The sequence below is a fragment of the Empidonax traillii genome, unplaced genomic scaffold (assembly GCF_003031625.1).
Source record: "Empidonax traillii isolate 1590-97213 ecotype Southwest subspecies unplaced genomic scaffold, ASM303162v1 scaffold129:size1329583, whole genome shotgun sequence".
Taxonomy (NCBI): Eukaryota; Metazoa; Chordata; class Aves; order Passeriformes; family Tyrannidae; genus Empidonax; species Empidonax traillii.
In genome coordinates, this window is record NW_020955322.1 from 553453 (window position 1) to 581101 (window position 27649).

At 48.8% G+C, this 27649-nt stretch overlaps 1 protein-coding gene across 1 annotated transcript in view; it reads left to right on the forward strand.

Annotated features, from left to right (window-relative positions):
• The window catches only part of LOC114057380 (zinc finger protein ZIC 4-like), an 11907-nt gene extending 8129 nt beyond the window's left edge, over window positions 1-3778 (forward strand). Inside the window, exon 5 of the mRNA XM_027883582.1 lies at window positions 972-3778. Coding sequence (XP_027739383.1) covers window position 972 — 1 coding nt within the window. The 3' untranslated portion in view covers window positions 973-3778. The remainder of the gene's footprint in view (window positions 1-971) is intronic.
• Window positions 3779-27649: the final 23871 nt, after the last annotated feature.

Genomic DNA, 27649 nt, shown 5'->3' on the forward strand with positions numbered 1-27649 from the left:
CCGACGTCACCGCCAGGGCGGGGGCCAGGCAGCCCCCGCGGAGGGGGGACCCGGGGCTGCTGCTCCACGGCATCTGCCCTGCGAGTGGCCCCGATGAGAACGAACCGGTCCCACAACGCGGCTTTAGCACCTCCATCCTGCCCCAGACTCTGAGACCTACAGGGTCCGCTACACTGATTCAGAGAAAGAAGGGAGAGGAAAAACAAATAAACAAAACCCAAAATAAATAACCAAACCTGTCCACTGGGGTAGCCTGAGACTACTGAATGGTGCCGGTTTAATTACTTTAATGTTGTTTAAGAATACCAGATAGGATAGACAAATAAATAGCATGGGCTGCTGGAAGGGGTTTCTATGGCTTGCAGAGTACAGAGAGAATCTATATAATGCTCTAACCACATCCTCTCGTGTCTGACAGATCACCTCTGCACCCAGGTGACTGGGGTTAGTGTGTGTGTACAACTGCACACATATACACACGTGTAAATCGTATCCATAAATAGATATATGTATATATATATAAATTTACTGTAGCTATAAAAGCTGCAGGAGAATTAATAGCTGGTCAGTGACTAAAAATACCCCACACCCAGTGCTTCCCTTACTGATGCTTCTGTATTTTCCTCCCACGGCAGCAAGTCGGGGTTCCCTTCTTTACTCACCCAAACTCGACAACTTTTGTGTTGAAATACCACGAATACTGACAACAGCATGTCGCTACCGGGAATACGCGTAGGGAATTAGCTAGGCGAGAGCAATGTGTGAAAGAGGAGCATAAACAGGGGAGAGTTGTGCCCCTTCGCAGACCCCGAAACTTGTGTCATGGAAATCGAGGGGTGCAGAAGCCAGATGTGAGCAGGGAGGATGTGTCTGTAATGTCCTGATATCTGTTTATTTCTTTATTTCTCTATTTACAGAAGTATTTGGATGTGCAGGCTAATCACCTTTAATTTTTCATTTGCTTGTTACAGATGTCTACCCCGTTGCTCTCAAGGTAATCTAGACAGACGCAGCTGAAAGCCTGAATCTTTTGCCTTAGACATCAAAGCAAGCTCGCACAAAGAAGTATTTCTTCACAACGGTGAATCTTCATGGTAAGTTAGGATTTCTATGGCAATAGGCAAGTCATACTTAAATAGTGAAAGGCGAAGTCTGGAGCCCGTCCAGTCTTTTCATTAAGGACATAATATTTACGTCTAACAGGCCCTTTTTCTTGTGTATACAAGTATATATTTTTGTTTGACGCGAACTAAATCATTTTCATTTAATTTCCGGTAAACAAAACCCACGCGAACAGGGCACTTGTTCCAGACCATAATAAAAATGGATAAGACTGTCAGGAAGAAAAGGCCCGCTTGAACCGTCGCCTCAGCTCACTTTTGTTTCTGCTTTCTGCCAGGATCAGAGAATGCATTTGGGATTTGAGAGCGAGTTTCTAAAGGCAAGGAAATGGTTTTTAAGGGGGGAAAGAAAAGGAGAAAGGTCTAATCAAGCTCGGGTTGTTCAAAGAGCCTGATTTTGGGGTTGAAAGTGTGAGTTTTATGGTGCATCAGCATGCCACGTTAGGATCGCTATGGTAATGAGGAGAGCAATAGCAAGCGGCCTTCAAAGGAGGCACACTCCATTTGAGACAGTCTATTAAGATACATTTGCACTGACCTTTGGTTTCATGCTAGCTTAATACACTCAATCTGCTCCCCGCTAGAGATAGACTTCCTCCACCTAATGCACTTCGGCGGAGCTGGGCTTTGCTGGCTTTCGCCCTCCCCCCGAGGCGGGCTCCGTTCCGGCGCTGCAGCTCCGGGCTCCTTCTCCCCAAAGTGAGGGACTGGTAGCTCCCCAGCCTCGGAGGAATCTCCCGCCCGCTGACCAGCCTTTCTGACCAGCTTCTCGTAGCAAAACTGGCCACAAACCCCTAAGAATTACTTCCTTCTCTTTCCCCCCTCCACCCCCGGCAGGGGAAGATAGGATGGACCCCCCTCCTTGGGCTGCCTTGGGCTGCCTTGGCTCCAGGGAGTAGGTGTGCTGATGGAAGTGCCCCAGGACCCGGGAAAGCGGGGCGAGGCGCGGGGGGAACTGCCCGTGCCCCTCTTTACACCCCACTCGGGCCGGCTGTCGCCTCGCGGCACCGAGGGGAGGCTCCGCGGTGCGGGGAACTTGACACCCGCACGGCCGGGGCCATGGGCGCTGGGCTATGGGCCCGGGAAAGTTAGAAGTCCATGTTCCAGTAATTGTCTTGTTGTTTATTTTATCCAAGTACCCTTGTGAATAGGGGAAAAATAAACACGGGGGAAAAAAATTCAAACAGTTGAGTCGTCTTTAGTGCCAGCCTCTGTGGTTGAATAAAAAGGATGGTCCAATTTCTATTGAGCTGAGAAATCTTTGAAGTGGGAGTTATTATCTGAGAAATTCCTGCTCGTCGTCCTAACAACGCTGATGAAACGTAAAAGGTTCTTTGTCAGCGATTTGTTCTCCTCTCTGTCAAACTCACCCCACCCTGCCCGTTAGCTTTAAACCGTTTCTAAAGAGATAAAAATCAAACTTTTAAAGATAACTTTAGGGGCCCAGAGGGTGCAGAAAATACCAAACTATCGAATCCTTTGTATAGACATACATCTGGACATACGTGGCTGTGTCTGCGTGAAACGCTGTCTGTGTACAAAGGTCCATAGATATCTGTATGACCTTACAGTTCGAAAGTTGAAATTATGACCATTTTTTTTGCATTTCATCCTCCAAACTTTTCCATCTAATAAATTATTCCTACACACACTCTGCACAGAATGAGAATCTTAGGCAAAGGCAGAAATGTTGGGTTTCATTAACACCACTATGTTACCAACAAATGTTTTCTTTCTAGTAGAGTAAAAACAAGAGCACAGACATAAGAGTGAAATCTTTGATGATTTTAACGGGCCGGATACCTATCAAGCATGTATATAGTGCAATGTATCGAAGTTGTTAATGCATTCAAAGTGATGGCTTCCATATGCTCTCATGTTTTATTGTCTGTGAGTGTAAGGATAGTTGAACTGCACCCCTTTTGTATCTTCATTTTATAAACATAACGGTGTTGTACTGAAATGATTCCCTAACCAAGATTTATTTAGTAGTTTCTCATTGGAGATCACGCAATACTGTGTTCGGAATACGAATTCCTTGGAGTTGTAACTCATCGGTGTACTTCTGTTTTAGTTGTTACAGAACGATCTGAGCCCAATCCTGCCATTCTAAGCCAATCCATTAATTTAATGGGACCTTTTCTGGGTAAAGACCGAGTCAATTTGCAGTGGAGTGGGTATTATTATTATTATTATTATTATTATTGTTATTAATTTTGGATCTTGTCATATTTATGGGAAAATCCAGGGCATTCTTTGTGAACTGTACAGAGAAGAAGCCTCTGAAAATGTAGCTTACAAAAAAAAACACATTTACAATGTTGATGTACTGTATCTCTTTCCAAACTTCTTATAATTCCTTATTTTTCTTCATCACATGTTTGGTAATGAAGGAATGTTCTGTTGTGTGCTTGAACATACTATTTATTTTTAATATTTGGGTTTTTTTACAATAAATATTTATAAACATTTCATTTCTATGGTTATTTTTACAAACATGCACTTTTAAAATATGTGTTGATATACTGATGATACCGAGCCTTTCCTAAAACACTGTGTAATCTGCCTTGGCTTTCTGTTGATTTTCGTATCAGTTGACAAGAAATTTCCCCTAACCTGTGTACTATTAATGTGGTGTACAATCGAGTATTAATGCGTGGGGGTTTTTGTTGGTCTTTAACCTTTTTTAATGTTAATCGTTTTAGGTTGGCATTTGTATTAAAAGAACAAAACAAAATAGTTCTGTGGCTTCATTTCTGAGACAGTATTTTTCAGATAGCAGGCTTCAAACGAATTGTACTTAAAGCACTGACCGAAGTGTAGAGCGTAAAAACAGAGAGCAGCGTCACCCAAGTGGAACCCCGTCCCTCTGGGGGGATGTGTGTGTCCCGGTTACCTCTGCAGGGACACCCTGGCTGCTGCACGGGCAGCGTGCGGCTCTGGGGTCACCAACACCGGGCATTTGGCCACGAACACTCTGGGCATTGGTGACATTTTCAGCGGGGACACCCCGAGGGGTTGCTGCTCCCCTCCTCCCCGAGGGGTTCTTGTTCCATAGGATGCAAGTGCTCTTTTGAAGAATTCCCCCCCACCCCCCAGAATGAGCCCCTGTCACAGTGACACTTTTTGTGAGGTTCCTAGGAGGATTTAGAGCTTTTTTTTTTCTTTTTTTTTTCTTTTTTTTTTTTTTTTTTTTTTTTTTTTTAAGGAGAGGAAATTCTGTCGTCAGCTAAAGTAAGCCTTCTTTGCCTCGCATATTCTCCTAACCGATGTTAATACGTTGCAGGGCTCCGCAGCTCTCGAACCTGCCCAGTTTTCCTGGCATGACAAACCCAAGCCCCAGCTCTGGTGTTTGGAGGCTGGAGCAGCCCCGGGCACAGCAGGGCCCTGCGCATGCGCTGCCCTGAGTCCTTTTGGAAATGAAAACTTGAAAGAAGTTGCCTAACACAGAGGGATGACAAAAAGTTGGCTTTGGCTGCCAGGAATATTGTCAATAAAGAATACATTCGACTACATGAAGGGAGAGAGAGAAAGAAAGAAAGAAAATAATTTCAGAAATAATAGAATTCGAGAAAAAGGAACGAAGGGAAACATTTTTGCTAGTCTGTAAAAGACAAAAACTGGCCCATAATGGAAAGGAGGGCTAACAGTACATGCTAATTAAAGAATACAATTCTATGGTCTATAATGATTGAGCGAAGACATGTACTTATTACACTTGACTGTCAACAAGGGAAGGAATGTCCCCTCAGACAACATGGTGAGAGACGTGTGGGCATTATTAGTGGCCCTTTTATAGACATTGCCTTTTCTTTCTCAATGCTGACAAACCATTTTGGAGGGAACCATCCCCTGTTGCTTCCTATCATCGATCCCCATGCAAGTCCCTGCATTGTGCAAGTGCATTAATTAAAGACCATTCATTTAACAAAAGCACATTGTATGTTCAGGAAAGGAAGATTAGAAATATGAATCAGTAACCGAGACCCGTTGCCGCCGCCTTACCCGGAGAAGCGGAGGGGAAGGAGGCGCAGCGTGCGGTTAAACACCCCGCACCTCCCGGACAGAGCGGCGCTCGGACCCGGTTAGGTTTTTGGGGAGAGAAACCCTGAAATTGATTACAATTGGAAACAACAAAAAAAGGTTGTCAAGTGTCTCTGTGGGCGCCGGATTGCTCGACCCTGCTCGGCGCCTCTCCAGCCGCCCGCCCCATGGGGCCGCCCAGCCCGGCACGGCCCGGATCTGGCCGGTGCCCCTGCCCGGGGTTGGGCCCCTCCACCCGGGTGCGACCGCAGCCAGGGCTGATGTGCGTGTGTACACACTGCCCCGCAAACATTTGTGATGTCAACGGGCTTTTTCCAGCTGCACATAGAGGCACAGACACGCAGACCCGCGTCCATCCCTCCCCATCCCTCCGCTGCCCAGATTTTTCCAGTACGAAGGAAAAACCATCTGGTCCCCCAAAGCCGGTCGCGACACGAGCGTGTCTTATCGTGAGAAGGTAGAAGGAAAACACAGGGAGAAAGAGGTTATGAGGGAGTGGGGGAAGGACAGAAGACGGATTCCCAGTATCACCCACATGACTTGCTAAGCGGCTCCAGCTTCTCTAAAACCTCTGGGCCATATGTTGGTTTATTTACACCCTTTGTCTTTTCGTGTGTCGCCTACTGAAATAATATTCCTGGGATATAAATGAAAGTAAGCTAGAGTAAACAAACAAGGGGAGTGCCTGCTTAAGGGATATGTAACATTTCTGAGATCCCAACGGAGTATGTCGTTCCCATGGTTATAAGGGGGCCAGGATAGCAATTAGAGATTTTAGTTAAAACCTCTAGATTTTTAATGCCGAATGACACATTGACTCCATCTTCTTCTATACGATTTAGAGTTTTTGCAGAATTGAACTGTGAGAGGAGAAGGAGTTACCGCAAAACCAACTTTCAAACACTTAACCAAAAAAAAAAAACACCAAAAAAAAAAAAAAAAAAACACAAAAAAAAAAAAAACCAAAAAGGCACAGCAGATTAAGGTGGTCCTAATGATGACAACAGCTCAGAGAAACCTCCACGACTTCCTGTGAGACTGACTTTATTCACAACTTCTTCTACATTAGGATCCATCCCGCTCTGAGACCAGGACCACGTTGACTCGTCTGCATCAGGCTCCGAGATCCCATAGGATGCAAAGGGTGCAGGCACCAGCTCTCGCGTTTCAAAATCACACATCAGCTTCGTTCTCTTCTTCATCCGAGGCGACCAACCCCATGACCAGGTTGGAGTATCCCGGGCTACGAGGAAACCTTTTTCTTAAAATAAATAGGACGCTTTAACAAATCGGCAGATTTTTAGTTGTTTGTTGATTTGTTTGTTTGTTTGTTTGTTTTTTTCCTCCCACATCTGTGTTACCCACAGAATCGACTCGATACTGTCGTAAAACCTGTCTTCCTGTCACTGGGGCTGTGCCTGGACTGAGGAAGCCACCTCTGGGTGCCGGCTTGAGCCCCCGGTGGCAGGAGCCGGGGTGAGCCTTGAGGGGCTGCGCCGCCAGCCCAAGTTGGGGGGAACCCCCCGAGAGTACCTTGCCAGAGCCCAACATCTCCCTCTTGCCCCTCTCCCGCCCTGCTGCTACCCCTGAGGACACTGCTACAGGTCGCCCTGAAAGTCAGACAAAAGCGCAGACATCACCATTCCCCCACCACCCCCAGCTGGTTCGGGAAGACACACAAAAAATTAGTCTCCAACTTTTGCCTGGTCACTGCTGGCTTAAATGATCCTCTGCCCTGGATGAGGGTCATAGTGAAGCAGTGGGAGCTCCTTGCTCCACTGCCTGCTCCTGGGAGCGGCCGGGAAATAGGGGTGCATCTCAACTTGGGCAAAACTGGACTGCCCTCCTGCAGCCCTCCCTCTTCCCTCGTTCTGGGGAGTCCCGGAGTGGGGACTCAAACGGAGGTTTCAAGGGGGGAGGTTTTGTTATCCCTACCTGAGGACAGATTAATCCTCTCATATATTTGATAAAAATGAAGACCTTGCTGGGAGGAAGAGGAAAAAAAAATGGGTAGGAAAAGAAAGGAGTCACTGGATTGTTATTGTCTAGAAAACAGGCCACCTTTAAAAACCTGTTGTAGAAATACAGAGACTCCTTTAAGTGTGAAATATCATTTCATTGTAAATAGTCAAAAAAGAATCGGTAATCCAACTTCCGGAAACTGTTCTGAATTATTTCAGCAGACTCTTTTAAAAGAGGATTAGCAGGGCTTTAGGGGCAAAATCCTTCTGTTTTATTCAATCTCTGATTTTATGTTATAATTACTAGATGTAAAGACTCGCGAATTAGTATGCAGGCGTCGTTCAGACATTATGCAGGTGCTATTCTAATCATTCAGCTTTTTAATTAAGGAACGAGGTAAGAAAACAGAATCATAAAAACACTTTTGTGAGAGCTGAGAAAATCGTGAGCGACTGCATGAATAAAGCCTTTATACCTTATCCTGACAGGTCAGACACCAATTGCCTGACTTACGACCTTTTCTTGCTGAAACAATGGTTAACAGCTTTCTCACCTTGTTCCCATTATAGCCTTTATTCTCGTTGAGAATTTATGGAAATGGCCCTAAAATGCTTACACTAAAAAGGGATGCAAAAAGGTATTGCAATTTTAATTGGTGCGTGTCCCATACAAAAATACTTTAATTCGGGTCTTTCGGAAATTGAGGGACTCAGCTCGGCACGAGGATTTGGGTAAATCGAAACGGTTTGAAGCATAAAATTCTCATCCAGGAGAGGAGGGGACACAAACAAACCAAAAAGCCACCCAAAGTTGCCGGAATGCCCGGGCAGCCGCCGCGGCTGGGACGGCGCCGGGTCCCCCCTTTGTTCAGCGCATCAGAAGGCATCGTGTTCCTTGATCCCGCGATGCAAACTTGAAGCCTTTGTGGGGCTTTGTTATTATTATTTAATTTCTTTCCCTCGCCTTCCTCCTCTCCCCTCCTCTGCACCCTCCCCACGCCTGGCATGACTGCATCACGTGTATTAACATATGAATGAAACAAGCAGAGCCAATGCACTTAAGGTAATACCTATGCTCAGTTCTCGCCTGATTATCTTTTTATAGAAAGTTACATTAACTAATGACATTTACATAAATATGAATAATTAGTAAGGTAAGTAATTCTGCTCCGACGGGGGAAGGCGGAGTAGGGAAGAGCCTGAGACCTGAGCCCAATTTTCCTCTCCGCAGACCTGGGCGCTGCTTCGCCCTGGCACCGGACAGGAGGCACGGAGTCCTCCTCAGGGAGGGGGGAAACTGTCACATTTATATTGTTTTCTCCTTTTTTTTTTTTTCCCCTTAATGCAAAACTTTTCTCTTGTGTCCCTCTTTTATCTTTCCTCCAGATCTCCAGTTCTGAGCAGAGTTCAGTGGCTGTAAATGATAGGTTCCCAAAAGCATCAATCCGCGCTCCTCTAGTACTTGGCCGAGAACAATGCAAGTATTAGGATATCAGCAGCACTCGAAATGATCACGCGTTAAATTATTTTGCTTTCACGGATGAGGGGGCTTTTTTCCAATGTAAATCAAGCGCTTTAGTTATTAAGTCTGAACACTAATCTCCAACAACCTTTACATAATGTGGCAGAATGTGCCACACCACTTCGCACCTGCACTCTGAATAGAGCCGCCTTTTCAATGTAAGACACGCTTGTTGCCCCTGGGCTCCAAAGGAGTTGTGTGAATAAGTCAAGCTTTTTGAATACCCCTACTCGCTTTCTCTTCCTCCTTTGATCATAGAAAATGTCTTCTAATTTGTCCTTTTTCATTGTAACAACGTTTTCAAGTCTCTTTTTATTTTCCAAACCACATATTTATAAAGAACATAAATCGCCCCAGAAAACAAAAGTTCTCTTCTCGCCAACTGGCCGAGTAGCCTATGACCACTTTGTTATTCACAAGGAGAAGGGGAAAACAAGGTTCTCGCAAAGACTGTTGCTTCTCGAGCTTGTCCTAAACAAACGTTTAACTTTGGGACGGGACGCGAGGAAAGAAACATGTTTGTTCCCCTCAAAAATAAAGGCAGATCCATTTGCCTTGGGAATCCGCCCGCTGCTCTCTCCAGGCTGGTGGCCAGCTGCATTTCAACCTTCTACCGGCGGCAAACGGCGAGGAGGAGGGCAGAAGGCAGGAGGGAGCGATGTCTCTCCTTGACCACTGGAGTGACTGAAGTCTCCGCCAACTTCCGGAGCCCACCAGACAGGTCAGGGAGAAGCCAGCTGTAGCGAGCGGGTTTGCACACATTAATTCTTAGCTGAGCTACCTACTTTAAGGACCTTCGACGATAACGAGCTCTAATTTATAAATTCGAGCAAGACGTCGAAGTTCATAGGGAGAAGAACTGCTAAAAAACCCACGCAGGTTCCTTTCTCCCCCTGCCCACCAGCTCCCCGACACTATTTTTCTCCATGGAGCAGGACAGCGGCTGCACCGGCACCGAACGCTCGGTGCCCGGCCCGGCTGCTCCAGCCTGTCCTGCCCGGCTGCTCCAGGCTGTCCTGCCCGCCTGCTCCAGCCTGTCCTGCCCGCTCTGCAGCCCCGAATCAGCCGCGGAGGGCAGGGGCGAGAGCCCAGTAGGGATTCCACCCCCTGCTTTCACCTCAGCCCCGTCTCAGACATCTCCGAGGTGCTCTGCCCGAGTGTCTGCTTAGGAGCAGTAGGTTAATGGCATTTTAGTGAAGTTGGTCTCTCTGCAGGCTAAGCCCAACCTAGGAGTTTGTCACTCCTCCTTCTCACAGACGGGTTTCCGGACGACTCTTTAACATCCCTATTCATTAGTAGGTTAATCAAGGCTGTAATCCCAGCGAAGAGGTGCCCGTGCATTCCTGCTGCAGCCAAAGCCGCCTCTCGAGCCTGCACCTACGAAGCACCGCGCTCCCCCCTCCGACGGGTGCTTCCACCGAGAGGCTGTTTCCTCACATTACCGTAGGCTCCTCGTAAGAAAACCAACAAACCCTTCTAACACAGTTTAAAACACTTTGATGTCTTGCCAAGAAACACACTTCCTTCAAGAGACAAGTCAACATTTGTTTTTCACATTAAATGGCATTTAGTTGCCACTGAAAAAATGATGCTGAAGGACCACTTTTTAATTCGATGTATAACAACCGCGGGGGTCTAAGAGAAAATAACGGCGAAAGCTATAGACACAAATAACTAAATTACCAAAACGTTAGTATATCTCCTAGGTTCATTAATATGTAACAGACTCCCCAGTTAATCTCCAAAAGCCAGTGTTCCCCCTCTAAAATAGCACTCTGGGACGAATTGTACAGGAGATCAATCACTGCTAATGCAGTAAGGTTTACTGCAAGGGGGGAAAAAGCTATTTACACCTTCAAATAGAAGCTTTTGAGATTTAAGAGTAAGGGTCATACATCACCAAGAATAAATGATTATGAATTGGTAAACGCGCCCTCCAGCCATTAGCTATGCGACGCGATTTATCATTTCTGGGTGTTTTTCTTTTTAAAATCATCTGGCTGTTTGAAAAGAAAAGCATGACGGAGAAAAAAAACACCGCGGGAAAGTTTGTTTTTGCATATACTATAAGTCATCAAAACATGGCTATTCAGAAATAAACGGGGTCACTTATGAACTGCTTAACGAGAGACAATAAAGCCCTTTCATTGTACACTTTTATAACTCAGGGATCGGTGGGCTTCTCCCAGCCCAGCCTCCGGCCGTCTCTGCCATTTTTCTTCCTTTCGTTGCAAGTTACAAACCCAGGAGTGTTGTAAGAAATCATTTACTCCCTAAAAAAAAAAAAAAAAAAAAAAAGGGTTGCCGGTGTCTTTCCTTCCCCTGACGTATATTTGATTTACATCACAGGGGACATTTTGCCAGTTTTAACAATTGCCAGTCGTTATCCAAGATGGTCAGGAACAGCTGTGTGGAGGACCTGCCCTGGCAGCAAATGTGGGATGGTGGGACAGGACACATCTTGTTCCTTGTTTCCCTCAGAAAAAAAAAAAATAAAAAATGCTCGTTTGGATGGAAAACCTTGCAGCCCAGATCGGTGGAAGCCGGCTCTGCCCCTCTGGCGATATCTGGGTTTCTTGTGTGCGCGTCATTGAATTATCATAATATCATTGAAACTGCTTCGCAAACCCGAGTAAACCTTTTTCCACTTAGACTCTGCTTAGGGCGGTGGGAATGTTACTCATCAAATTAAATAATCTGTAATAAAACACATACTTCAGAGATGGGAAAGAATGACGGCGTGCTGTCGAAGGGCGGAGGGAGCAGAGCTGAGGGCCCCCTGCCCCGGCTGCTGGGGGGCCGGGATGGCGATTCCCAAGGCCGTGCCCTGCGGCTCTGGGCTTGGGGTGGGCACCGAGCTCTGCCTTCACTGGAGACCACCGAGACAACCGACGGCGAGGGGGAGCGTCAAATCCGGCGTTCCGGGTGGGAAATCGCCTACCATCTCGTCACAATCTCTGTCGCCCCATAAACAATTCAGACCCAGGCCAGGGCCGAGACGCTGGCAGCGGACAGGGGAGGCCGTCGAGGCCCACCTATCTGGAGCACCTCTCTGGACGTGGCCTTCAGAAACTTGGAAGCTAGGGGAGATTCTTCAGGCCTCTCGGGGAGGTGTGTTAGGGACCTCCTCTCGGGGAAGGCCTCCAGGGAAAATATAAAGTTCCCTAAACTCTTCCATCCCGCTGCCCCCATACGTCGTGTTTCAATTGTGACAAGTGCCTGTTTTCTTAGGGTAAGAGATTTAATATGTCTGGTGAAAGGGTCTGTGGCAGTGAGGCTCACAGCAGGTAACCAGCTCTGCTAGGGGGCTTTTTAGTCCCACTTCTGACACTCCTAACATATTTGCAAGATTTGGGAATAAAGCGACTTGGTTGTAGTCTAGAGGACGAGCTGAGATTTCTGGTTTGTTTTACAAGTTTGTTACAGGCATATTTGGCCAAAGGGCACTGTTTTATTTAAAGACAAAACACAGAGCCCATTCTGGGGAATGCTAGGCTTTTACAAAACTCTGCTCCCTGGCTTATTGTCTACTGGGTGGTTTTGGAAAAAAAAGAACCCCAGACAGAAAACCCAAACCCGCTCCAGTTGCACACGATGGGTTGCTGACCCTCTGGGTGCAAATGCCTTGTTGGAGCCACCCGAAGACATTTATCAGGCGATGCTGTCCCCTCTTCTCTCCTGGGCGCCTCCCTCCTCTCCACGGTAAGCAGCGAAGAGCTCCTGCGCCAGGCGCGGAGAGCCGCGGAGAGCGCAGGGGGCGGGCGCAAGTGGTGCAGGATCCCCCCGGACAGCAGCCCCGTGCCCCTCGCCCACCAGAACAGTGACCGCCTCTCCGTGGGCTTCACTAGGGCGTGAACGAGTGTGCGCTGTGCTGAGAACCGAGGGGGTTGTGAAACCCTTGCCCGGGTCCAGCCGCTGGGGTGCGGAGAGGGCAGGGAGCAGCCAACCCTGCCCTGCTCTGCCCGCACCCCCGGCTTGCCCGGCCCTGCGCAGCCACCTCTGCCCGCGCCAAACAGCGCCTGCTGCCCCCCTCTCATTTCGAGACGAGAAGTGACAATAAACACGAAATTCCCCTTTGTCACAGGAGAGCGAAAGGAGGCTGAGACTGTTCCCTGCCTCCCCAGTGGACTGGAAAGTCCACTGCTCGGTCCACCAAGGAGGACTGAGGTGCAAGACCCTTTCTTCTGAAGTCCTATTTTCTTTCAAAAGCTCATTTTGTAACCCAGAGGAAGGAAAAAAATATTCTGAGATAATCTGGTTCTTTAGAATAGATGGAATTGTTTCCTTGAATATCTAATTTTGCAATTCCAGTTCGAAGTACAGCCATTTTCTCTTTATTACATCATTCTGCATTTTATTTCTATGATTTTATGTTTTACTGCTATTCCTATGAAAGTCTATATTTTCAGCGTTATAGAAAGTCTCTGAAGATCCATAAGATTATTATTTATCTGACTTTCTGTGTCTCCGAGTGCTGTATACATCATATAATTGCCTTAAAATGTTTTCATAAATTACATTCAGAAATGTGTCATAGTAAATTACCTTTGTAATAAAATGTAAAAAATGCAAATGGCTGTTGTCTTTATTACGTTTTAAACCATTGGTTTATCTGCACTATTTCACTTGTCAGTTGCACAATATGTTGTATAAAGGGAAAGCACAGTTTGATAACAGATAGATGGAACCTCGTGTGTAATCTAGCAGGCACGTACAGTTTGGGTCATTTCCTTATCTCCCGCAGAAAAGACATTATCCCCCTCATATTTACATACTTTTCAATATTTGTCAAACAATCATAAATTATAAATTAATGAAATGTTCGACAGTCTTCAGAGATCAGACTAATGAAGACATTTACCTTTTTGGTGATTTGGATTCTCATCTTTGTAAGTTTAATGACATTTAGACTCTCACGGTTTATTAGGCTTTATTAGATTTGTCCTTCACTCCTGCTGTCATTCAGATGTCTCTGCATAAACATCACCTGCTTCAGGTACAAGAACAAATCGTTTTCTTCCAGAAAGTCTCTGGAGCAGCAGCGACCCCACGCCTGGGCGCGGAGCGGGGCGCGGAGCGGGGCGCGGGGGGCCGAGCAGGCCACGCCAAGCTGTCCTCACCGGGCTCCCCCGGCTGATCGCCACCCCGGCCGGGCCGGCAGCCCCGCTCCCCGGCCAAGCCCGGCGGTCGGGAGTTGCTAAACTCCCTCCCCGGCCGAGGAACCCATCTGCCTTTGGTTACCCCGGAGCCCGGGCCCAGCCCGCAGACGGACGCACCACCGCGGCCCCTCGAGGCCCTCCCGTGCGGCTCCCGAGCGGCGCCTGAGCGTGCCAAGAACACGTGTCAGCGCTCAGCGCGGTGTTTTCTCGTTTCTCGTTTTTGTGAGGGGTGTTCTCGGTGCCGCAGAGCTCCGGGCCGGCCCCGCTCGGGGTGGTGCGGGGAGCTCGCTCTGATGGATGGGACCTGCCTCCCCAGCGCGATTCGGCTGCAGAAATTGGGTTGTTCCCAGAAAGGTCAGCACTCGTCGCCCTCAACCTTTGCCTGGAGAGGCACGCGCTGAATCCCGCTGGCCAGAGCCTGGCGCCATCTTCCCGGGAACAAAGACCCGGGGCTCCCCAGCGCCGCCGGCCCGTAATCGAGTTTCCTAATTGCATTACTCCCTTCGCAAATGTCGGGAGCATGTGTTGGGGCACTCTGCCCTCCCTCTCCTCATGCCCCCCTCCCCGGGGACAGCCCGGCGTGCCTCGACGGCCTTCTCGGCCCCGCTCCTCTCCCCGGCCCCGGGAGCGGGCACGGGCGCTGCCTCACAGCCTCTGCACTCCATCAAACAGGGATCGGGGCTGACTAAAACTCTCGCCACGAACCTCCAACATTATTTTCAGAGGCTTCCAAATATTTCCAAACAACGCTTCTTTAAAACACAACGGAGAGATATTAAAGCGCTTGTTGGTAAAGCGAGCATGTGTTCTGCAATCATCAAAAATTGATATGTACCGCCAGTAAAGCAATTATGCACCATCCTGAGGATACGAGAACAGTACATTGTTAATCCACTTGCACACCCGTTGACTTGCAGCATCAGGCTGCAAATAGCTTAATTAAGTCATACACGTGGAATATAACCATATTGTTACATTGCATTATGCACACTATATCTCAATTTATTGGGACAATTAATGCTAGTGATAGACCTCGGGCAAAAAATATTAACCGCAAAGCACTAAAGTTGCATTCTGGTGACATTTGCAGAAGGGGAAGTAAACACTGAAACAAGGCCCAGCCTTCGAGAACTGCGAGGACCTGCCCATACTGAGCAGGCACTTGGAGCACCCGGAGGGAACGATCTTCACTATTCTCCGTTCCCTAACTGTGTCCTGACTTGCGAAAGCACTCGGAGGATCAAACCTGCTCATTCTTCTTTACTCCAGGGAAGTTTAGATGGGAGCTCCGGGATCGGCCCTCAGAAGATGAGAAGTCCAGAGCAAGGGGCCTTTGGGCCAGAGTGAGTTTCCCCGCAGGGCTGAGAAAGTGTAACATAGAAGGTCTATGATACCACAGCGGGGACCAAACACCAGAGTTTCATGGGCAGCCCAGAGCTGGGAGGGCACATAAGACGGTCTAATAGCTTGCCCACTCGTGAGAGTGACCACATGCCGGTATTTCCCACAGAGGGGAGGTGAGGATGCATCCCGGGGTGAGATCCCGGGCTGACTCCTGACCCACCGTGCCCAGAGAGGGGCAGAGCCGTCCCGGTGCTCCCAGGTCTCTACGGAATCGGGGCGCAGCAGGTAAAGTGTCGGCAGCGTCCCGCCAGTGGCCAGGATGGGGATGATGGTGGCCAAGGTGGGCACACCCAGCCCGGCCGGCATGTGTTCAGGACCCCCACCCGGGCCAACCTGCCCCCTCACGGCCCAAACGGGGCTGCCTCCCCTCGTCTGGTGCCCCAAGGGAGCCGGGGGATGAAGCTGACTCCAGAGTGCTCACAGCATCACATCTCCGGGGGTTCTCCAAGCGCTCTGCACAGGCTGCAAAGCCGGGAGTCAGCGGCGCTGGGAGAGGCGGGGGGACCCGTCCCGAACAGGGGACAGCGGTGGGGAGGAAGCGCCCAGGGAGTAGCTCCGAGGGGCAGCGGGGCTCTGTCCTGTCAGACTTTGTGCGGGTCATTGGTGCCAGCAGGCGCAGGTACGCTCCTGGCAGCAATGCGGCTGGAAAGCAACCCTTTCTTTATCCCCGGATTTACCCCCTTCACTGCAAAACCGCTCAGAATCCATATTATTATATAGGGAACAAAATATTCCCGAATCAAAACCAAAACCTCTTTGTCTGACCGATTTAACTGCCTCCTCCAAATTTTCTGAACGCCCCTCGATGGTGCGCTCTAATTCCCACTGGGATGAAGTCTGTTCAAGTTTCCCCAGCCTATGATCCTTGGCGACTCAGGGGGCGATTTCCAACCTCTCGAGGACTTTGATTTAACGGATTTCTCAAGCCTTTTGGGAAAAAGGCGTCCAGAATGTCACCTGGACTCCCCTAGACGTCTCTCCTGCAGAAGTCGAGGTGACCCGTTAAGTGCAGCCAGGGGTGGAGACAGGAACACCTGTTAGACCCATGCACTGGGCAGCAGCGGGGGCTGCCGAAGGTCAGGGCTTGCCGGGTGGGACACACGTGTCCACTCACACCCCGGTGGCTGGGGCTCCTCAGCTCCCTACATACACACACATAAGTGGGTGAGCTGGTTTTTCCCAAGTTTTTCCCTCCAGCAAGTTTTTACTCTTGTTTCAGCTCTTCTCGAAAGCGACTGTGCCAGCAGGGCAAACGACTGCAAACTGGTTTCTGCTCCTGACTATTGTCGTGACTGGTGCCGTGTTCGCCCCAGCAGCGTCTGTAGGGGAACCAGCCCCGGGCACAGAGGTCATTTGGTGTAAGGAAACCCCGCAGTAACTTGCTCCTTGAAAGGTGAGCGTGTCCAGGGTGCGACTCGCACTCTCGGATAGACACACTAACCCACACTCTTTCCTCTGCTCTGTACCCGGCTTTCAGCGGAGTTGCGCCTTATTCTCCTTCTATTTCGTTTAATCGTTTAATAATTAAGCCAAACATTAGATTTTAAATCCTCACTGCCCTGGAGAAACAGCCTGCTCTGGAGGATAACCCTCGGCTTCCAGGGTCTGCGCGCAGAATTCCCTGCGTCACGCTGGACCACCGGCAGGACGTTCGGGCCCCCTTGGGGCGCTGGCAGCACCTGCCGCCCACTCCCGTGGGCACGGCGGCTCCCTTATCTCGGAGGGACTCGCAACCCACGCGGGGACCCGCGCACCGGTGGCCGTGCTGCCTGCGCGGAGTGGCGGGGACTGCTCTGCCGTCGGGGCACAGGTGGCTGCGGCCATCGGGGTGTGCCGGCCCGGCCTCTCCCTCCCCGTCTGCCCAGCCCGGCCCGGCCCGGCCCGGGGCTGGAGGGGCTCGGTCCGTCACGCCGGATCCCGGTCCCGCGGGGCGGGTACAGAGGTGAGGGAGGGGGGGTCATCTCGGTGTCAGGCACTTGAGGGTGATTGCAGCCACCCCTCCCACGGGCAGGCACGGACCCTCGTTCTGCAGGATAGGGAGAACTATGAAAGAAGGGGCAAGAGGCGAGAGGAGCCCGCACAGGGCGGGCAGGGCTGGCAGCGTGCTTTTGGTCCGCACTGCTCCTGCAGATTCTCCTCTCCCCTGCAGAGCCAGCACCACCTCCCTCGGTCCAGTGGCACCAGAAACTGTCCTGTTACTAAAGCAGGTGGACACCGCCTCAGACCCAGGCTAAGGCACCACATCTCTGCCCTCGTTTAGAGCCAGGACAACTTTCTGGAAGCCAATGGCAGCTTTCGTGCTTCTGAAATCACAAAAATTACAAAGTTTATTACACCAGAGAAGATTAGAGTTTACAAGTGGTTTTCGGGCTGTTTGTGAATGTTTCGTAACGCTAAATAAAGCCCACACCGAATTCACCGCACTGCCCTGCACAGTCCCTAGCCTATGGTATTTATTTTTACTTATAATTATTAATCGCTGTTATTATTAAGATCTATTTATTACTTAGGAGAAGGACAGGAGTTGATTCGCAGCACAGCCTTCAGCTGCAGTCCCTGTGGTCCTTTTAGACTTGTCCTTTCTGGTTACGGCCGGGAAGCCCTCCCTGGAGACGGGAGATGAGGTGCTGGTAAATTAAAAGGTAACACCTTGCCCAGTGGCTATGAATGTCGTGTCTTTTTTAAACCAAACAAGCAAGTAAACAAACAAACAAACAAAAATCCTGCCTTGTTCCTGTTCCAGAGGAGGAAAGAAAACCGGTTCGTGACACATGAATTGCAAAAGTTTCACTTTTGTTTATTTGTCTGTTGAGACATTTTTTAAGAGGGGGTAGTGGGACAAAGCACGATAAACATAATAGGAAGCTAGAAGTCTGAGAACTGTAACTTCAGTGGATTGGTTTAAAGCGGGCAGACTCTGCCTACCTTTGGCCATCTGGCTGGTTTAAGCTTTTGCCCCCATGCTGTATGATTTTAGCTTAAAATCTCTTCCGTTGCAATGCCGCTTTTATTGAATTCATCAAAAGCAAACTTTGCCTGAGTTTTTTTTTTTTTTTTTTTTTTTTTAAGAAGGGCTAAAATAATAAGTCGACCACTGTGACATTCTCTGGGCTTAGGCCATTTTTCATAACGCAGCTGATACGCTTTTGTGCAGCTAAGGCAACCAAACAGATGAATAACGAGAAAAGTCTCTCAAAAACTAAAGCTTCCAGTTTTTCCCATCTTCAAAAAGTTAAATAAAATGAGAGGTGCATGTAAAAAAAAAACCCCTCCTAAATCAAAAAACCAAATCCCATCACGCCAAAGATCAGGGCAATACTTTTATACCTCTGAATGGTAACGATGCCTTTTAAACAATTTACTGCACACACACACACACACACGCGCACACACACACACACACACACACACACACTCGCACAAAACTTTAAAGCTTGTGAAACTGCCCAGGTGGTGTTTATAGGACCGTAGCCAGTGTGTTGTAAAGAAATCCGAGACATTTGAAGGAGATTAGACTAGTTAGAAATACATGACAAAACAATTTTTCCCCCCCTAATTTTACTCCTGTTTCACTGTATCCACCGTGTTTAATGCAGGGCTTGAAGGGTCAAGTTGTCTGCAGTACTAAAGAAGAGTCCCACAAATTGTGGTGGTTTGGCAGGCGGGGGTAAGTTTATTATTATTTTTAACGTGTTTTCTCATGAGTGTATGCTTGTGTTTAAAGTTTGTGCTGCAAAGAAAATATGTCCTCGTGATTTTAATGTCATTTTAGCCATAAACTAGTTTTGTGCTCAGAATCACGTCTCTAATGCTGTTGATGTTCTTTCTGGAATTTTGTCAAAAGCAAAAAAATCCTCCTGCTTCTCCCAGCAGCAGAGCCAGGCAGAGCCAGACCCCACGGTGTGGGACTGGGAGGTGAGTGCCTCTATGGCACAAGGCAACAAGTAAGAATTTCACGAGATTTCTGGGTTCAGAATAATCATTTATGTTTGGCGGCTTGTTAGGGGATTTATTTTTGGTTCGATTTTTTTTTTCACCCCACTGCCATGTATTTATTTATTTATTTGTTTGTTTTTTTGTTTTGCACTTGCGAACCCCAAACTTAAGTGCTTTAAGACCACAACTGTGAACCCCGATTTATTATGAAAACTACTGTACATACAGCCTTGGTGGAAACACAGACATTGGTTCAAATAAAATGACTATTGATTCAAAGTACGAGCCCTCCAGGCTGAACCGAGAAGGAAGGAATGGGTCATCTTTTTATTTATTTATTTATTTTTTATTTTTATTTTTTATTTCCCTTTAAAAGAGAGAGACTTCTAAGCTGCAAGAGTGACAACTACCCCACCCCCATTTCTTTGATTCTTCTCTATTTTTTTTTTTTTTTTGATAGATAGCAGGGAAATGTTCCCTATGAGAAATAATACGGTTTGGTTGGAAAAATCTGCAGGCAGATCCCCCTCAGAAATAAATTCCAGCCTTCCCTATTCAAAACATGGCTTTATTTTATTGCGGCTACGTGGGGAGGAATGAGGATAATAAAGTAACTCGGTTCCTCCTCCCCCCTCCTCCCCACGCACTTTCAATCAGAAGCCAAAGTGCACTTCCCTTCCACTGGTCTCCTCTCGCCCGGTTTCTCCGGAGCTGCTCAGCGCACCGAACCGCTCGGCGATGAGCAGCCCATCTTCGTTTGTCCGGGGGATGGAGAGGGAGAGGAACAAAATGCAAGGAAAGAACTAAACACCAAGGAAAAGAGGAAAGAAAAAAAAAGGGGGGGGGGGGGAAAGGGGAAGGGACGGGGTCAGAACAGGACAAAAAGCACCAGCTTATTGGAAGGCACTTGTTAGCAACGGGAGGTGACGGTGCAGGAGCTGCACTCCGGGCACTCTCGGAGCCTCCAGCTCTTCCACCCGGGAGCTGTCTGGAAGCGATCACAGCCGCCTCACAATTCATAATGCCCTTCGCAGAGGTTTGGTCTGCGGTGCTCGCAGAAAATGCAACTTTTGCCCCATTGGTTAGCTAGGTGAATTAGCACACACTGCAACTGAACAGTACTTGACCTTTGCCTTTATGTTTGCTCAAATGTTTGCCTAAAACACAATCACCCTTGACAAGAGAGCATGCTACCGTGTGACACTGCCTATTCAATAGATAGATGTTCCCTGCCACACACAACCCAGTTCAGCATTTTAAATAGCTTAGGTATTTGTAAAAGCCGTATAAATTAATGTCTGATGATTGCCAGTTGCTGGTTAAAGAGCCGACTATTTAACATGTAGAATAAGAGTCGGCTTAGAAACGCCCCAACCAGACCAAACCAAAGGACCGGCTGGACAGGGATATAAGGTCAGGAAAGCGAACTTGTGGCCACGGCCATCAACAGATTCTTATTGTGCCCCGTTCACGGCGTGGCTTGTCGAGCTGCACGAGCAGCTGGGCTGTGGGACCGGCTATGGCAAACATAGCACGTATTAGGGCACATATCCTCTCAGTTCAGGCGCTGTCCGGAGGTTGCTGACGGCAGAGATGTGCGGACCGAGCAGCGACCGCGCACCTGAGAAATTCATAGGTGGCACAGGCGGGAGGATGGAGGCAGGCAGGTTACCCTGATGTAAATCTGACTTATTCCTCGTCTCACAGACCTGTCTCGCTGAAATTGGGCAAACACCACAAAACTTTAGGGGGGAAAAAAAAAAAGAAAGTTACCACTTGGGGAGAGTGTGTGAATTTGATCGCTGAAGCCTGGAGTCTGAGGCGTCGCCCTGAAGCCTGCACGGAAGAGCCCTTGGAAGCGGTGGCTGGGCAGAGCCGGGCGGCTCTGGGGGGCTGCCGGACGGGCAGGGCAGCGGCCGGGGCTCCGCGCTCCGCGGCAGAGGCTGAGCGGGACGGGACGGGACGGGACGGGACGGGCAGGGGGAATGGAGCAGGAAATAGTCACCTTTCAGAAAAACAGCCACCCTTCATATTTATCAGGCAGAGCAGCATTCGTTAATAAAATGACACCTGATGTGCGGCTTTTGTTTCAAAGGATACTTTATTATTTGGAAACCTGACAAAGCGGTTCTTTGGAACAGAATGCTTATACCAAATGCAGTTTCTGATGTAAGCTGATACCTGCACATCTTGCTAGTACTTCCAGTCGGTAAAATACTGTGTAGTCCAACAGGAAAAGTACACGTGATATTGCAAACAGTTGCTCTGCTTTGATTTACCTTTACTGTCTTCATCTGGAGACTTTTTTTTTGATGATCAATTTTTTACTGTCTTTCAATTTTGGGAAACACCACTTCCCCTCCTTCTCTTACTCTGTGTTTTATTTTCACGGCGTGATCTAGTCAAGAACATTTTGAAAAAAATTGATTCATGTTTATACAAACATCCTGTTTCAGATCTAACGTTAACTTGGCATTAAACCCAAGCAGATAGGTTGAAACCAGCAACAAAGCTTAGACAAAACGGAGCAGGGTTGAGTGGCACCGAGTGAAATATTCAGCTATTTCTCGTTGCCAGTTAGACAGAGAATTTATTTCTATAAATAATTTCAATTTCTTAAATCAACAATTATATTATCTCGTTTACAACTACTCAGAAAATGATGTTTAGAAAAATAGCAACAGGACTTCACAAATAAGATATTTGTAATCGCAAGGAATCCAAATCTAATTTATTTCGAGTCTGGGTTGCTCTCCGGTGAATGCACTTCCGATCACACGGACACGCGTGGGGTGCGTGTCCATCCCTGCGCCCTCCGCGCCCCCCGGGTGGGTGCCGGAGCCAAAGTCACGGCAAAGGTCAGAGCCCGCGGAGCTCCTGCGCGCTGAACAGCCCTGCCCTGGCACTCCTCGGCTCGCTCTGCTCTGCCTTCTGACAGAGCCAAACTTGACCCCGTGGAACAACCTTCCCCACGGGCTGAAATAATACCTTGGATTCCTTGCCTCTGCGTGGCTGGGGTTTGATGTGGACACATGTTCGCTTAAGCTCATAAGTCACTGGTGACCTAGAATAACATGGCACGTACCCCTAGAGGCAAAACAACCGAAGTGAACTTTAAGGCCAGATGATATTCGAAGCGAAGTTGTGTGGAAACCGCCGGGACTCGTTTCAGCCGGGGAGAACAGGGATCAAACCCGCGGGGACGGGCTGTGCGGGGCTTCACCCACGCACAGGTGCACATGCCAGGCACCGCCTCGGCTCGTCGCGAAGGAGCTCGTTGGGAAACTTCACCTGAAAGAAACGGGAATTGAGGAGGCACTTGAGTGAAATGGGCATCCACACCGAGAGAGTTTTTTGGAGTGTTTAGGTGTGTTTTCCACGATTTTGCTGGGATTTAGAGTCTTGTGGAAGGAGAAATAATAGGTTAAAAGAGAGACAGATTATTCTGCGCCGAGACTGTCAACAGTGATTTCAAAATAAAACCATTTATTAAAAAAGGGAACAATCCCCGCATCAGAATTAATAGAAAGTATTTTTATTTTCTTTAGGTATAGAAAAGCAAGCGTGTCTATTTTTTCCTTAAAGACAAGAAAAAAAATTTTAAGTATTATAACCTCTAGTTTAAATGAAGGTTTGGTTTGTTCCCTAAGAGATGGTTGTTTTCGGCTAATTTTGGCCGAGAACTCTTTTGTATTTGTCAACTTTTTTTCTGTGGAAAACGTGCACCTCTAGAAAAGGTTTGAGGTGTTTTTTGTTTGGTTTGGGTTTTTTTTTGTTTGTTGTGGCGGGTTTTTTTGTTTTGGTTTTGGTTTTCTTTTTCCCAGCAGTCCAATTCTACTCAGAAATTCTGCTCGTTCTGAGAGGTAAAGAGCTCTTCCAGAGCAGAGGGCACAGCTCAGCATCATCGCCTGTTTCAGGAATACCCATATGGCTTGTTTTGCCTTTATATCTTTAATTTCTAAAGGATGAGTTTTGCTGGCAGGAAGATCAAGGAAGTGTCTCTCTTTTATATTTGCTATGCTGTGCAGGTATCTGTAATTAGAATAAGACACCCAGCACAATGAGCATCTATTGTATGAGAGTTTGAAGCACGACAGTTCTTCTTCTGGTTCAGAATCGCTGCCTACAGTTATTCTCCGATTTCCGATGCCTATTATGTATACAATCGAGCCTATAATTACCTGCTGATTTCTTTGTAGTAGTTAAAGAGAGTTTGCACTGCTCGGGCAATATTGTCCAGTCGTTATGTCTCCAGAAGCTGTCATGAAAGCTTGAATATACCCTGTACGGTCTGCAAGTAATCAATGAAATTTACGATCTTCCCCCCCCTCCCCCCCCATTCCAGAAACATTTCCTGTCCAAAGAAGAAAAATTGAGATATGAAGGTGTCTGAGTCTCCTTCACAGCACCTCTTACATGTTGGCTTGGGAAGGAAAATGAGTGACAGGCTCTGTAGTTTCACACCTAGCGAGAGCTGGGTGGGAATCTCCCTCGGGACAGACCTCCGTGAGCGCTGAGATCCCGACGAGCCGCGGGGGCCGGGGCGTCCCGAGGGGCTCTGCCCACCCCAGCTGCCGGGGGGAGCCCCCGACCGTGGTGCCCGGGGGGACCCCGCTGGTGCCCCGCGTGGGGACGGGCTCTGCCCCGCGTGGGGACGGGCTCTGCCCTCGGCTCCGTCCCCCGCGCGTTTGCGGTAGCGGGTGAAGGGCCCGGTGCGGAGGGAGGGGCAGGGGGAGGCTGGGGACCCGCACGGCAGCACCTCGCTCGTTCCCTGTGAGCTCTGCCGGCTGTGGAGGTGATGCCTCCGGCCCCAGCCCTATCCCCTGCTCCTGTCCCCTGCGCTGAAGTCACCGTGGAGACACCGCCTCCCCGCGCCCTCGGCTCTGCTCAGGACCGTGCGTGGCTCTCCAGGGACCCCAACCCCACGGTCAGGCCGTTGCTTCCCCGAGCCACCTCCTCGGATGCCCCCGGCACGCGTGTTCCAGGGCAATGCAGCCCGCTGGGACACAGCGGAGATGGAGATCACCCCATCCCGCCCCGGGTGCGCTTCCAGCAGTCCCCCCCAAAGCCATCCAGAGCGTGTCTGTGTGTGTGAGGGGGAGAGCTCCTGGCATCTCAGTGCTGTCCTGAGCACCGACCCGCTGTGGCTTTTTTCAAACTCTGTTATTAAAGCAACATTTAGGGAGTGTGCATAACTGTACAGTTAAAAGGCATGGCTGATGACTTTCAGCTCAGAACGTCAGATCAGTGTAGCAGTCGTGTCCCACCCCCCACCCCCCCTTAAAGATGGGGAGAGAGAAGAGAGGAGGGCCTGAAGTTTGACTAAGGCTCTCTTAAAAAAAAAAAGAGAAAAAAGAGAAAAAAGAGAAAAAAGAGAAAGGCACTCGTAGGCTGACACAATGGTGAATCCGCCCTGACCCAACAATTAATCTTGAGAAGAGAACGTGACCAGATAGGGTGGGAATTCGACTCCCCAGGGTGGGGGAGGGCAGGACAGGAGGAGGAGGGAAGGGAAATTGATCTTGGGCCCCAGGCCCATGTTTTCTTCTAGTGGTTGTCTTTCAGAGAGCTGAAATACAGCCCTCTCCATTCCACTGCCTTCTCTCCAAAGCCCAGGTACTGCCTCTGAGTGCGTGGAGTGGTCCCCAAGTCCTCTCAGTGCCGCACAAATACACCACCTCAGTAACCATTTTTATGACAGACTCAGTTCTGCAGTTGCTGGGCACAGATCCTGAGGCTTGGGGGTGTCCCACATGGTAAAGTGTCAACTCCTGGGCACTGAGCTGAGGGCTTTTGTGGGACTGGCCTTCAAACATCCAGTGCAGGTTGCAGCCAATAGCTAGGAGACACTTGTAAAGGTTATGTGATGCCAGGCAGATGCAGCAGGGGAGACTTGGCTGCCTTCATGCGCTGGATGGTGCACCCAGAGCACCCCAGTTGTGATCTACAGCCAGACCTGAAGCTGTCACAGCACGCTGCTGGGACATGCAGTGCTCTAACACTGCCTTGTGCCCACCCATGTGTCTTCCATGCTGCAAAAAGGCTGTGCCACCCTTGCTTCATGTCTGTGTGACACAAAGGCTGGAGCAAGGGCCCTGAGTGCCAGAAAGCCACCCCAGTCCCAGTCCCTCTACTCACAGCTGTCCTGTGAAGGATGCATCTGCCTTCGTTTGCAGTCCACAGCAAATGTGGCCCAGCAGAAAAATGCAGAGAGGGAACATGATGCCCTTGTCTAAGTTAATTGATTTCAACTAGGAGTTTTGAAACTGGTGATTTTCTTTCAAAAATAACTAAGAAAAGATAGCCAGAGAGAGAACATGCCCTCACCAAGAGAGTCTGAGTTTCCTGAACAAACCTTCCTCTAACTTCCACTGTCTCCCCAACCCACCATATTGACTCCTGCTAAGTAGGAAACCAGTCTGTCATGGAGTTAATCAGTGAATCGTGCAGGAACACGTTTTAGCCAGGGCACCAAAGCCAGTGCAACTGATACAGCACAGAGCAGTCATTTCTGTTGTTTCCTTTGCTGGCATTTTACTGAAAGGAAGTAAGTGTAATGCAATCCTTTTGGAGAAATCAACACTTCCCACTGTTAGAAGCAAGGCAAGGAACCGAGCTGAGTTCAAATCATGAGGGTTAGTTCTGGGAGGGTTACATGCACAGAGTCACATGTGAACCCAACCAGCCACTTGTACTCCTAGAGAAAGAACCAGAACTAGACCCAGTTTTTCATCTAGGATTATTTATAGCCTGTCCTACACATGCATGACAATGCCTGTTGCCACTTACAAACAAAGAAGTCAAATGCACACTGGTTTGTTTGCACGGACAATCCAGTTTCTTTTCTAAGGTTTCAGCATCTCGGGACCTCACACGGTCCAGAATTGTCTGATTTCTTAGGAAAGGGTGTTAGCCTCACATTCATGCCTCTAACGTTTACACAAAATCATGACTTGGAAAATAGCATAATTTTGTATCATTCATTAAAATATAATGCGATGGGCATGCTGTTAGTTGTAGGAATCTGTTATTAACATCAGCATTAATCAGTAGGCTTGGGTGATCTTATCTGGGCCCTAAGCAAGGGTCATTGTTATCTCAGTGGTGTCCTGGGCCCAGCAGGTGGGAAGGTGCCAGCCTGTAGGAGAGCTCTCAGGGCCAGGTCTGGGCAGTGGGGGACACCCAGGCTGGGCAGCACCCACACTTTTTCCTGGTTGCTGACGGGGGAGAGGAGGGCAAAGGGAGGGGGGGCCCTTGGCACACGCCATGCCCAGGGTTGTCAAGAGCTGGAGAGAGCCCAACACACGAATAAACTACCCTCCTTCCCTGCCCCTGCAATCCTCAGGCACAAAAGTAGACCCAAATTATAAAAGCCTGTTCTGTGCATCAGCAACAACAACAACAAAAAAAAGCCCCCTATTCTCCCCTGACTTTGTTCTTTTGATTTTTTATAGATCAAAGGCAGGATAGAGAAAAAAAAAATTGGCAGGCGAAGATAGACATTGTTCTAGTGACAAGATGAGGGTCCCGAAAGGAGAATGCTTGCTCCATCGGAAGTGGCTGCGTGGCAAAGGGAGAAACCTCACTTTTCAAGCCCCTTTGCGAGTCATTGTCTTTGGGGCTGGCTCTGCTGCCATACAGTAGGGTCCCCATGGCAACGCAACCTGCTGCTGCTGCTGCTGCCCCTCTTCCAGAGTTGAAGGCACTGAAAGGCAGCTGAAGTGACTGGGCTTAAAGAGCAACAGAATAAACAATATTTTGATTCATTGGGAGAAGAGAGAGAGGCTCCCGCCCCCCCACCCCCGCCCCCCGACCCATGAATGCTGGCATTGTCCATGCTTTTCTGAATCTGATTTACCATATCATAACCCCTAGGAAGAAGAAAACATCAATATCCCGAAGGAATGGAGATGTTTCTATGGAAAACCTAGGAATTTTAGTCCATAACAGATCTGGTGTAAAAATCAAAGAGATCAAAGGCGGCGCTCCCAGGAGTATAGATGCGTCTCTGAATTAAAGATGGACGATGCAGACTACAAAGTACTTTTTTTCCACCCTTCTTTATTCAGGCCTCTGTTTCCATTTCAAGGGAGGCGCTGTCCCAACATCATATCTGAGCCCAGACAGTCACCGGGAACAATGCTCGCGAAGGGGGAGAAACGCTAAAGAAAGCAAATCATAACAACCATCCGGCCTGGCAGGATTGTTTCCATTACAAACCCGAGTGCAATAATTAATTACGAAATTGAGGGGGGAAAAAAAAAAAAAAAAAAAAGGAAGGAGGGAGAGGCTCAAGTGAAGCGATTAACATAGATGGCAAAGGCTGCGGCAATTGCTGCTCGGGGCTCTGTGGTTTGGGGGGCAGGTTGGCTGCTCTCCCCCACCTCCTGCATCCCGGCATCCAAGGCCGGCGGACTCTCGGGCTCTCGGCGCGTCCCCGCCGGCTGCCCCGGCCACGGGGGTTGAGTGCGGGGTGGGGCAGATCTACCTGCGCGGGTGGGG